Raw genomic sequence first — 12557 nt, 5'->3', positions numbered from 1 at the left:
CGAGAGCGGGACCTGCAGGCTCACGCCAGGAACCGGCCTCTGACATCACGAACATTGGCAGTAGGCCACGGGACTAGCTCTCTAGGACGCTCAATGTCACCGCCCAATGTCACCGCCCAATATCACCGCCCAATGTCGCCATCCAATGCATCGTGACCAGTCGTAACCCATGTCATCGCCTGCAGCGGGGCTCGAAAGCCAAGCGAAGCTCGGGGGGGAATTAGGCCCGAGAAGAAGAGAACAGCCGCCGGGCTAGGGAGGGGAAGAGGGGGCGGCCAAGATTACAGTATAGGGAGCATGAGAAGCTCCCAAAGCGGGCCAACGAGGTGACGGCGTGCCAGGAACAAGATAGAAAGAGTGGCAACGCTCGACCTCGGCTTGAAGGAGGGTCTGTTTATGGTGGTAGCAGTGGGATAATGTTTTGATTCCACTGGTCATCCCACCCCCGCATTGTTTATCGAATGTACGGATACCCATAACCCATATAGCATGGATAGAGGAGAAGAGCCTTACTCCGCACGTCGTTCCCCTGGAATCCCCCCTCCCCCGGCCCTCCGGCGCAGTAGCGGGTGTTTTTGCCGGTGTCTAACCACATACGGCAGGCACCCGGAAAAGCCATACCCCATAACCCGAACTCCACGGTTTGGTTCTTAGAGTTCGGGTTATTGGATACCGTTTTCTCCGGTCAGATGATGGGATTAGTTAGCAGCTGCGGCGGTGACGGTACTGCTAAGAAGTCAGATACCGGCAAAATACCAAAGAAAGTGCGCCGGCAAAAAATACCCGCTACACTCCGGCGCAAAATCTCCTGCATGCCGAGAGTCCTCCCTCATCTTCACCGGCCCTCTCCCCCAAAGCGGCCGTTTTCTGCGCGATCACGAGATGGCCCGGGTGAGCCCGTCGACGTTGCATGGGGGAGCCTAGCGTCGAGCCACGGCTCCGCGATCCCCGCGGGGGGGGATGCACCAGCGAGCAGGGGGACTCGCGCCGGTGACGCGCGCCTAGAACTGAACAAACTACATCATGTCCGGGACTCGTTGGGCGGGAGATGGAGAACAGCTGCCGGGAGGGGGGAAGCAATCCGGGTGGCATGAATAGTGCGCAAGTCACGCTCGCGGAGAGACAAGGGCTAACATAGCTTACACGGGTTTGTCTACTACTCCAGGGTGGGATTTGTTCCCCGCTGTTCATTTTAATCTACCTATATCGGTTTCTCTCGGGATCCGGCAAGTGCCAATTGACACGTGGGGAAAAAGACACATCCTTTCGTCTGCGCTACGCTCAGTTGACGACAGCTTCCTAACCTAGTCTCGTCCTGTAGTGATCTTTAGGGGGAGGGTAGGAAGGGGGGACCAGTCCCAATGGCATTCTTTTCCATCATCTCAAACCCTCTCATCCATGATCCAAAAGGGGAAAACAACAAGAAATAGAAACAAAAAAAAACCCCGCCTAGAAAAAACCTCACGCCCTCGCCCGGAACTCGACCATCGGCCCGTCCTTCATGCTCGTAAACGTGTCAAACAGCTGCATCTCCGACGCCCGCCTCCGCCCCTCGGGCAGCTCCGGCCGCCCCTCGGCCGGGTCAACGACGCCGACGGCCCTGCGCGCGTCGTACAGGAACAGCGTCCGCGCGATCGTCGTCGACATCTCGGCGTAGGCCAGCCCCTTGCCGATGCACCCCCCGCGCCCCGACGCTGAAGGGGCAGAAGGCGTTCTGCGCCCGCGCCACGTCCTCCTCCGTCGTCGTCGCCGCCGTGGCCGCGGGGTTGCGCGCGCCGACGATCCACCGCTCCGGGACGTACGCGTACGCGTTCGGGAAGTAGTCCTCGTTGTGGTGGATCGCGTAGTGCGGCGTGCCGACGACGGTGCCGGCAGGCACGCGGGCGCCGTCGACGGTCGCGCCGCCCGCCAGCACCTCGCGCGGGAGGAGGCCGCCGACCGAGGGCGACAGCCGCATGGCCTCGTCGATGCAGGCGCGGAGGTAGGTGCACGTGTTGAGCGCCGCGCCCTGGCGGATGTCCTCGACGTCGGAGAACTTGCCGCGGACCTCGGCCGTCGCCTTGGCAAGCGCCTCGGGGTTGCGGACAAGGTAGAAGAAGGTGGCCGCCATGGCGGTCGACGTCGTGTCGGCGCCGGCGATGATGCTGGGTCGCGGGGTGTTTTGTCAGACATGGAAGGGGCAAGGCTAAATAAAGGTCGGACAAAAGGGAAGGAGGAGGAGGAGAGAAAACAACTCACAGCAGGTTCGACTCGCCCCAGAGCTCGGGGACGGAGAAGCCCAGCCCCGTCTCCGGGTCGCGGGCCTTGAGGAGGTAGTAGAAGAAGTCGCGGCGGTCCGTATCCTCGCCCAGCTTGGTGCGCTCCGTCAGCTGGGCCTTGCTGTAGGCCATGTACCGCGCACGGCCTGCCGCGATGGTCGGGAACAGGAGCCTGTCGAGCTTGAGCTTGTCGACAATGGGCATGGTGCCGCACTATTGTAGTTGGGGGGGTTGTCAGTGTGCGATCTTTCTCTCTCTGTGTCTCTCTGTCTCTCTCGGCAGTCAAGGGAAACACTTACCAGGAGATGCCTCTTGGTGGCGGCGGCGATCAGGTCGAGGGCGAATCGGTTATCGGGGGCCTCGAGCATGTGGAAGGCCTTGCCAAAGGAGAGGTCGCCGAGGATGTCCATGGCGAGGTAGTTGCACCAGTCGGTCATGTTCTTGGGGGCGGACCAGCCCTTGGAGTCGGCGGCGGCGTCGCCGCGGCCCAACTCGGCGGTGAAGCAGCGCACGTTGGCGAGGATGTAGCGCTCCATCTCCTTCATGGCGCTGTCGGAGAAGCCGTGGGCGAGGACGCGGCGCTTGCGGGCGTGGACGTCCTTGTCGCGGGCGTTGTGGGTGTTGGGGGCCGGGTGGACAAAGGCGTTGTAGAACTCGGCCTTGCGGACGTTGGTGCGGAAGCCGTAGATGTCCTTGAGGGAGGCGGCCGAGTTGAAGGAGAGCGAGTTGGGGCCGAAGCGGACGATCTTGCCTGGAGTGGGTGGTGGTTGTCAGCCTCACATGCTACACGACATGTCTATCAAAGCAAGCGGCAGGCGATGGAGTAAGGGGCCGCGCACCGTATTTGTTGTGAAGCTTGTAAAAGTCCAGATGGCGGTCGCCGTTCCAGGCGTGGTAGAGCTGGTAGCCGTCGGTGATTTTGGCGACCAGCGGACCCGGGTACTTGGCCAGCGGGTGGAAGAAGAGGCGGTAGACGACGATGCCGGCGACCTGGTGACTGTCAGACTGAACCGGCTCTTTTGTGCGGTGCTCCTCGTTTCGTCGTCCACGATGACTCTGGGGGGGAGGCAAGGCGACGCATGTCGAGGAATGGGGATGAAACTCACGTATATCACGCCTCCCATGGCCGCGAGGCCCAGCCAGAGCCACAAGTGATTTGCCTCGAACGCCATAATGACTTATCTTTGTCGTCTTCTTCTTCTCTTGTGTGGCAAATCGGACTTGATGTGCAGAGCGTATTCCACGGTAACTCACTCCGCACTCTTTGGGAAGGTGGGTGGGAAAGAATCTTTAAATGATGAAGAATGACGAGGAGGAAGAAACTGGAGAGCAGAGAGAGGGACCAAGGACCCGAACCACCACTAGGTCTGTTGCACGATCAATCGAGAACCCGTGCGTCCCGGGCATCTCTCTCGCTCTCGCTCTCTTATTGTCAAGCATCGAAACGGGAGGGGAAAGGTGAGGAAGCGTACCTAGGTAGCCCTACGCAACCCAGCCCCCGTCGGCTTTCCACGGTCCAAATCGGGTCAATGAGACAGTCAACCGACCATTGTTGGATCCGCCCCCCCCCCCCCAAAAGCCCCCCAGATAGCCACATGCATGCAAACACTGGTTTGTTCTATTCTTTTCTTCAAGTCTTATCATTCCAGCGGGCGCACCTAACCCTCCTGTTCTCGGCGGCGGGAGGAATTGGAGAGGAAGAGGGGGGGGGGGGGGGGGGTGAGTCTTGTCTACCTGGCACCGTGGGTGCGGCGGCTACTCTCGGGAGGATGATTTATGACATGAAGCTTGGATACAGCACGTAGTAAAACAAAGGACATGGAGCTACCCCAGACTCTTTGACCCGCAGATGGCCTAGTTCCAGATATCAACACCTACGTAGCTTACTCCAAACATTAGCCCAGCATCGTATCCCGCATAATATCCCCGCACCGAGGGGTTTCGCATCAGGCCACGGGGACCAACCGGACACAGGCTGATTACACAGCTCGTCCCGCAGAGGTGCATATTCGTTACTAACGGACCAACCCTCCTTCCTCTTCAGAACGTGTCTGTCCATCTCTGTTGTCTCCTCTGATGAGAAATTGACGTACACCCGATATAGCGCCAAAACGTAGTACCGCCTTACTGTACCTATGCATATGCATGTACTCCATATAGCTGACCAATCACAGAGCGCTGGGGCCTTCGGTTACCGGCAAGAAGTGGAGTTCCAAGTCCCCACCCCCGTCGGCTGCGGAGAAGGACACAGAACCTGGCAAAAATGAGGGAAGGATCGAAGTAAACGGTAGGGAATTCCGCTCGAGGTCCGCGCTTCGATGCTCGTTTGGCACCGGCCTTCAATGGCTTTACACGGGTTTCTCTCCTCTTCTCCTTCTTCTTCTTTTTTCATCTTTTGTACTTCATTGGGCGCCCTGGCCCCGCCCTCGTCCGGTGATTCGAGTCCGTGAGTTGTGCCGCTGTCAGGTGGGGGAAGGGGATGATGATGACGTATCTATCACATACCCCTTTGGGACAAAAAAAAAAAAAGATCTCTGCAGTATGGGCTATCTCCTCGGTGTATAATAAACCCAGACTGCCGCCGGGTACTAGATAAAAGGCGCGGGATAACCTGACAGTCGTGTATGCAAAAGCTCTCTCTGCATTGGATCGCGTCGGCAGCGCATCACCATATAAATACATCAGTAGCCAATAGCATCAAACAGCATACTAAACACCTTTTACACTCGTTGCGTTGCCCAATGGAACATAATATACATGTATATATGCTTCACGCCCACATTACCATCCTCGTCATGTCATTCGTCTTGACCGCCGACCCCCCCGTTCCCTTGTACCCTGTACCCCACACATACCCCGTACCCCATTAAATCGTATCCATATCTCAGTGATTGTAGTATCTCGGCTCGTCAAAGACGTGGTACCGGTGATCGCGCACCCCCTGGCCCCGGAACATGGACGGGAACCGCCAGCCCTGTGGAACCTCCTCCTCGCCCACTCGCTTGTTGCGCGTCTCGTCGTCCAACGCCTCGATCCGCTGCACCTCGTCCTCCGATCGCGGGATCACAAACTTGGCCACCTGCAGCTCCGTGTCCGTGATGGTGCTGCGGCTGACGCGCGCGTATCCCGTCCGCTTGAGGCCCTTGTACAAAATGTACTCGCACCACCGGTCCCAGTCCGTCGGGTCCACGTCGTGCATGCCCGACGTGCTGCTGACGTACGTGTTGTAGTTGCCCTCCAGCGGCTTGGTCACGAGGTACGATAGCAGCACCGACGGGTTCTTGGACTCGCCCATGAGCTTTGAGAGGTACTCCGTCTGCAGCCGCCGATCCTCCGGGTCTTCCTCCTGACCCGAGTGGAAAACGAACACGTCCACCTCCTGTCCGTACACGTCCAGCGTCGCGGCGATGGCCGGCGCCAGCTCGCCAACGGGGCTTGGGAGAAGGTGGTGCGTCGACCGGAGGATCGGGAACTTGGAAAGCAGTGCAGAGCCCCACGTGTGCTTATTGGGGCCTGGGCCGTAGTCGACGTACATACCGAGGTCCTCGGCGAGGAACTGCGTCGTGTCGCGGTTGCCCATGATGATGCGCTGCAGGTCTGACTCGAGAAGGCCAACGACGTCGATCTCCAGCTCCTTAATGAGGTCGCGCATCCGGTACTCGGATGACCACATGTCGTTGTCGAGCGAGAAGTGGATGGTCCAGATACCGGCCGTCATGATGCGGTCCTCGGCGTGGTAGGGCTTGTAATCGTTGGTGGGGAAGCGCATGAACGCTGCGGCGAGGAAGACGACGTTGACGAAGGCGGCCGCGATGGTGTTGTACTTCTTGTGCTGCGACGGGGACGAGCGGCGCGTGTCGCGACGGCGGGCCTGCGACGAGGTGAGGTCGAAGACACCGGCGCCGATCAGCAGGAAGGTGGTCATCATGACCCAGTCGGTGTGCTCGCGCACGAGGGGTCCACCGGGCACAAAAGCGTAGGCGACGACCCAGACGTGGAAAAGGACCATGATGTTGTAGATGAAGAAGCCGAGGCCGAACGTCGTTCCGGGGCTCTTCTTGGCTGCGTTGGACAGGAACGGGACGGACAGACCCATGAGGTAAACGGCCGTCGTGAGCGCACCGTAGTAGCCAAACCAGTGGTGGTACGAGGTAAGGATCGCAGCACCCACGCAGCCGATGCCGTAGGCAGTCCACGAGCTCATCAAACCGGGTCGGTATAGACCCATCAGGAGTCCGGCCGTCATGGCGACGATGGTCATCCAGCCGTACGTGTTGGAAGTAGGTCCCCGAATCGGGTAGCCGTCCCAGACCCAGAGGATCATGGTGCTGGTGTCCGACAGCAGGGAGTGCAGGCCGAAGAAAAGGCCACCGACACCGAAGGCAGCCAAGAGGGACGAGCCGCCCTTCTGGGAGTCCCCGGGATAGTCGCCGGTGGTGAGGGGAGATCTGCGGGTGAATCGCAACGCAGCGACAACGGCGATGGCGAAGCCGGTAGCGTTCCAACCCCCGTTGGCGGCGTGCACGACGGGCCACAATGGGTTGTTGGTGTACCACATAAACTTCGCCGTGGACGACGCAATGAGACCAATGGTCCACGCGAGAATCCTGGACTCGAGGCGGCTCTGATGCGCTCTCTCGGACCACAGCGTCGCAGTCCAGGCGAGACAGGACGTCGCGACGGCGAAGCCGACGGTGAAGAGACGGTTGGCAGGGTCGACCACCTTGTAGGCCAGCAGTCCGATCAGCGAGACGAGGTGAATAATGCGCTGGTTGTTCACGACGAGGGACCGGATTCCACGGATTCCCAGAATCGCGGGCAGAATGGTGGACATGACAAAGGCCTCGTAGCCGGAGATGCCCATGTGCCACAGCGGGAAGTACCACACGCAAACGCCGAGACCGGTCAGCATGGTCCAGAAGACGAAGCCGTGGTAGACGTCGGCGGCAGTGTCGAGGGCCTCGACCCAGGTGAAGCGGCCGGTGAGGACGCCAGCAGTGGCCTTTTCCTTTCTGCAGGCAAGTCAGCTACGTGAGGTCTTGCGGTGGGGGTGCGGCATCTGGGGCAGCTTACTCCTTCTCCAAGACGGCAGACGGGACAGAGGATCGGTTGTCACTGTGACGAGGCTTAGATTACGCTCTTCAACTGGTTTATTGTCTGCGGCCTTGTGTACAGTATGTACATGACTCTATTTCGGAAGCCATTGGACGTACCCCTTGGTTGCCCCCTTGACGTCCTTGATCACCACTTCGAAGGTGCTAAAGTCGAGGGCCGTGACGGCGTCGAAGGCGACATCCAAGAGGATGAGAGCCCATTCGAAGAAGGCGTAGATGGTGTAGGCTATGCGCGCGCGCGGTCAGCTCCCCGTCATCTGCGACACCCATCTCGGGCAAAGAAAGCAGCTTACCTCCGGCGACACGGTGAACCTTGTGCTGGATGAAGAAGTAGATCAAGGGCACCAGGGTTCCGAAGAAGGTGCTGGCAATCCACTTGCGATATTTGATGGCCTGCGGGTTCGGCGGGCTGAGCAGGACGCATCCAATGGTCCACGGGAGGGTTGCGACAATGTAGGAGATCATAAAAATGTCGTGCCAGTCGTGGTCGTCGGTGGAAGTAACGTAGGTGAAGCCTCCGCACATGACGGTGCGCATGATACCCATGGCGAACGTGAACTTTGGCAGCGTCTGCCCGGGTCTCCTCGTCAACAGATACCACAAACCGACGAGAGCGAAACGTGGGCCCGAGGTGATGGCGATGAAGAACATGTAGAAAGACCGCTCGGGGTACCGGTCGCCAATCGTGGCGGAAACGGAGGGAAACCACTCTTGGGGGTATCCGTACCATTCATTCTGGACGATTTTGTGGTAATGCAGCGAGACACCGACAATGAATGCGCTAATGAAGGCACCTATTGGAGGAATTGATCAGCTTTTGAAGTTTCTTGCGCGCGCGACCCCACGACTGCGCAACCCATACGGGTGCTGCCTCTGCGTCACGCGATCGTCATCGTGACACCTTCAGCAAGCAAGCAACTCGACGTCGGCGCCACGCGCGCTCGGCAACTTACTGTAAGCTGTGGTGGTATGCAACCAACTGATCCATTGGCCATTGAAAGTCAGCGCGACGCCGCTGTCCTTATCCTTGTACCTCGACGACATTGTGAGGATTTGTTGCGCTCTCGTGGGGGGAGGACAGCCCTTCTCAACTCGGGAGGCAGCAGCAAAAATAAAGAGAAAAGACGCTCATCCGGGGGATCCGGCAAGCGAATCACTGCAGTCAGCAATCGGGAGGACCGGCTACGTGGAGGGGTGAGGGAGAGAGAGGGAGGGAGAGAGAGGAAGAGAGAAGAGTGGGATGGACAAGAAGAACTGTGCAGCAAGCTAGCACAAATAAACAACCCGGCGAGTCCAAGCAACCCCGGCACCGCAGCACCAGGAAATCTGTAAGCCTCGGCGGGCCGCGGGAGGGATGGGACACTGCAAACAGAAACGGGATCGGTGATGGAGCTGTGAATCGCGTGGTTGGGCTGGCCAGGGCCTCGCAGGCTCCAATTCTTTTTTACAGTAGGTACGACAGTGCAACCCCTGTCTGATCGCGGGGACTACTCGACAACTGGTTGTGTGCGTGATGTGGAATACCAGGGGCAGGGCAGGGCGACAAGGAAGATGACAGAATGAGACTGTGTGGGTTTGTTGACGAGGATGCGAAGTTAATGGTACGAACGAGGGGAGCCCACCGGAGCTTTTGTTGTACCTGTAGGTAGCTTCAAGTGGAGCACAACCCCCTTCCACTGGTTGTTCCGTTTTGGGATTGGCTCACACAGGGGTGGCTTGGTGCAAGGCTGAGCTCCTCAGCCACAAGAGCACAGACCACAGCAAGCCGGTCCGGAGTCTGAGAAGGAAGCAAAGCCACACCTCGGCGGATGCCCCACCTAGTTTTCGGTCGGGTTTCTCAGCCTCGCCAACTTTTTTTTTTCCCTTACCTTCATCGGTCTGCCTCCTCCGTCGTTTCTGCAGCGCTCGTGGTACATTGCGACCAGGCGACTCGACTCAATCTTTGCTGAAACAAAAGGACAATACAACACCACCCTCACTTTCGTCCTCAGATTCGTAATCATGGCCGTCGCTGAGAAGGCCCGCTTCTACTTGGAGCGTTCCGTTCCCCAGTTGCGCGAATGGGAGGAAAAGGAAATATTCACAAAGGTACCCCCCCAAGAACCCCTCATCGTCAATCATACAGACCATCCGCGGCAAATTTAAGAAACTAACTCTCTTCTCCAGGATGAGATCCGCACAATCGTTCAGAAGCGAAGTGACTTCGAGCATCGCGTCCTCGCCCCCCGCTCCAACCCCGACGACTTCAGCGCCTACGCCAAGTGGGAGCAGTCCCTCGATGCCCTCCGCTCCAAGCGCTGCAAGCGCATGAAGATCGGCCACGTCGCCTCCCAGCACGCCACCCAGGCCCGCGTCCTCGCCATCTACGAACGCGCTGTCACCCGCCACCCTGGCCACAAGGACCTCTGGCTCCAGTACCTCGCCTATACCGCCGAAGTCAAGGCCACCAAGCGCTGGCGCCGCACCATGGCCAGCGCCCTGCGCATGATGCCCACCGACCCCAACCTCTGGATCTTCGCCGGCCGCCGCTCTGCCTCCAACGGCGACATGGGCGGCGCCCGGGGCTACTTCATGCGCGGCTGCCGCTTCTGCACCACCGAGGGTACCCTGTGGGTCGAGTACGCCCGCTGCGAGATGGAATGGCTGGCCAAGATGGAGGCCAAGAAGGGCCCCGGCGGCAGCAAGAAGAAGGCCAAGCAGGAGAACCCCCTGGCCGGCGAGAAGATGGACGACGACGACGAGATCAAGTTCCACGACGACGACGACGATGAGCAGGACGACAACGACGACGACGCTTTGAGGTTGCCGGCGTTGGCCAAGGACAAGGTCATAAACGACGATGAGAGCAAAGCGCTCAAGAACAACCCGGCCCTCGATGGCGCCATACCCATCGCCATCTTCGACATCGCCCGGAAGCAGCCCTTCTTCGGCCCCGAGGTCGCCGAGCGCTTCTTCGACATGTTCGCCTCCTTCGCCAAGGTCTCGTCCGCGACAAAGATCGTCGCGCACGTCGCCGACGTCCTGCGCAACCTCGACCCCGCCCACCCCGCCACCTGGAACTGCTACATCCGCCTGCCCCTGGTCGGCGTCAGCCCCGACACGCCCCAATTCCCCCTCGGCCTGCGCGACGTCTTGTCCCGCCTGGGCCAGGGCCTGGACCAGACCTCGGACAAGGCCTCGCTGCGGAGGAAGTCTCTGGTGTGGATCGAGCTGATCCTGCTCGTCAAGGACCTCGACGAGGGCATCAGGACCGTGTTGGAGCATACCAAGGGAAAGTTGCAGTCATAGCTGCCGCTTATATACGGCCAAGGTGTTTACAAAGAGAGGAGCTGGAATGATACAGATGGAGAAAATAATAAGGGGGTGGGGAAGGGTTGGAGAAGAAAAAAGTGTTTTATACGGCGCAAACAACGTGACGGGAATTGGAAGCGGCCCCCGGCGGGATCTATCCGGTGTCTCCCCCCCGAAATCCTTGATACCACTTGCAGAGATCAGCCTAATCAAACTTGGTCAGAAAAAAGAAGAAACAAAGAAGATGAACAGCCCTCCGCGATATTTATCGCATCTGCTAGGGTCGTGCCAACGTTATGTCATCTCGCTTTGTAGTTGGGGAACTTCTTGGACGCCTCGACCGTCTCGTCCCACTCGCCGTCCTCGTCGAGCTCCCGGGCCATACGGATCACCTCGTCCCACTCCTCCGGCGTGACTTTGGTGACACTCAGCCGCGCCAGCCGCAGCAACTCCATGTCCCGCAGCGGGCCGCCGCCCCGCAACGCCTTGAGGAGGCTCAGCGGCACAATGCGCGAGAACTTGTGCTCAATCTTGACATGGACGAGGCTCCACTTGCTCCCGTCGTGCGGCGCCGCGGCGTCGTAATACGGGTTGTCGTTGATGCAGGCGTTCCCTTGACTTTGTTAGCCCGATAGGATGTGAGGTTGAAGGGGGGAGGGCAAAGGGAGAGGGCAGGGAGAGGAAATGAGGGAGAGCGACGTACAGTCTGGCGAGTGTTCCTTTACGATGCTCATGATGCCGACGACGCCGGGCTCCTTGCAGTTGGAGTGGTAGAAGAAGGCCTTGTCGCCCTTGCGCATGCTCCTCAGGTTATTCCGCGCGACGTAGTTTCGAATCCCTAAGCAGCCCCGTCAGCCAACCTCGTCCATGTCCAGCGCTGATTCCGTATTTCACCGGAGAGATATCGCTCAGGAACAAGCACACACCTTCCCACCCCTCGGGCGTCTTCTTCGCCGCCAGATCGTCAATGGAGAACTTAATCTCGTACCCGTCCTCGACGCGCACGTCCGGCTCCGACTTCATCAGCCAGTACCGCGGGCCCGGCGGGTCCCTGGGCTCAGCGTCAGGGTTCACGTCCGGTACCGACGCCGCGCGCAGGGCCGCGAGCTCTTCTCTGGTCTTCCTGGGCGGCGCCTCCTTCTTCGCTGCCGCTGGCTTCTAGATTTCAAAGGCAATGTGAGCATCCCCGTTGTCTGTACCCGCGCACCGCACATGTTGCACCCAGCCACACGCAAGCACCTGTGCATAAGAAGGAAGGGGGGTCCCGTAATTTCATTCGGCTCACCTTGGCCTTCTTGGCAGGTTTGGGGTTGGGCTCCTCGTCGTCGTCGTCGTCAGCTAGCCCAGCCCCGAACGCCCCGTCCTGTTTGCTGGACTGTTCCTCGGCTTTCCTCTTGCGGCTGCCGGTGGTGGTGGTGGCCAAGGACGGCGCCGCTGCTGCAGTCGATTTCTTGCTGGTTTTTGTCTTGGAAGCGGTCTGAGTCTTCTCCGGCAGCTGCTTCCTCTCGTTCGCAGAGGGTGCAGCGCTCAGTCGCGTCGACGACCGCAGGTTGCGGGTGATGGCGGGCATTGTGAGTGTAGATGGGTGATGAAATGGAACGAGATGACCCGTAATGCTTGCGTGAAGAAACACGTATGGTGTCTGAAAAAACTTGATGTGGCTGGCACCCGTGCTTGTCTTGTGATATACGCGACCCTGGGCAGGAACCTCATCACAGACGCGGAATGGCGATGAGAGCACAGTGTCGTGATGCCACAGTAGGCACAGTTCGGGCTCGATTATGTAAGCACCATTTCCCGTCGCTTAGACTCGTGGACTGACGGGCCAGGGGGTTGTGAACTTTTTGTTCAACTATTCTGTTCTTATTTAGTTGTCAAATGTGCAAAAGAAGTG

General features: G+C 59.1%; 4 protein-coding genes across 4 annotated transcripts; 1 reads left to right on the top strand and 3 right to left on the bottom strand.

The window, feature by feature from the left end:
• Positions 1–1461: 1461 nt before the first annotated feature.
• On the bottom strand, positions 1462–3430 carry GLRG_05483 (cytochrome P450; the record flags this gene model as incomplete). The annotated part of the gene is made up of 6 exons (XM_008096168.1): positions 1462–1647; positions 1694–2144; positions 2239–2471; positions 2558–3009; positions 3098–3314; positions 3365–3430. 6 exons carry the CDS (start codon positions 3428–3430, stop codon positions 1462–1464), a joined length of 1605 nt encoding a protein of 534 aa, XP_008094359.1.
• Positions 3431–5142: 1712 nt separating this feature from the next.
• GLRG_05482 (Frag1/DRAM/Sfk1 family protein) lies at positions 5143–8416 on the bottom strand (the record flags this gene model as incomplete). The annotated part of the gene is made up of 5 exons (XM_008096167.1): positions 5143–7270; positions 7332–7373; positions 7472–7598; positions 7666–8166; positions 8326–8416. The coding sequence occupies 5 exons, from the start codon at positions 8414–8416 to the stop codon at positions 5143–5145; spliced, it is 2889 nt and encodes a 962-aa protein (XP_008094358.1).
• A 957-nt stretch (positions 8417–9373) lies between these two features.
• GLRG_05481 (U3 small nucleolar RNA-associated protein 6) lies at positions 9374–10660 on the top strand (the record flags this gene model as incomplete). Its single annotated transcript, XM_008096166.1, has 2 exons — positions 9374–9460; positions 9539–10660. 2 exons carry the CDS (start codon positions 9374–9376, stop codon positions 10658–10660), a joined length of 1209 nt encoding a protein of 402 aa, XP_008094357.1.
• Positions 10661–10962: 302 nt separating this feature from the next.
• On the bottom strand, positions 10963–12233 carry GLRG_05480 (uncharacterized protein; the record flags this gene model as incomplete). Its single annotated transcript, XM_008096165.1, has 4 exons — positions 10963–11276; positions 11367–11501; positions 11590–11821; positions 11949–12233. The coding sequence occupies 4 exons, from the start codon at positions 12231–12233 to the stop codon at positions 10963–10965; spliced, it is 966 nt and encodes a 321-aa protein (XP_008094356.1).
• Positions 12234–12557: the final 324 nt, after the last annotated feature.

Source organism: Colletotrichum graminicola, assembly GCF_000149035.1.
Source record: "Colletotrichum graminicola M1.001 genomic scaffold supercont1.19, whole genome shotgun sequence".
NCBI lineage: Eukaryota > Fungi > Ascomycota > Sordariomycetes > Glomerellales > Glomerellaceae > Colletotrichum > Colletotrichum graminicola.
The sequence above is the reverse complement of the archived record's forward strand: the minus strand, read 5'-3'. Positions and strand labels throughout refer to the sequence as shown.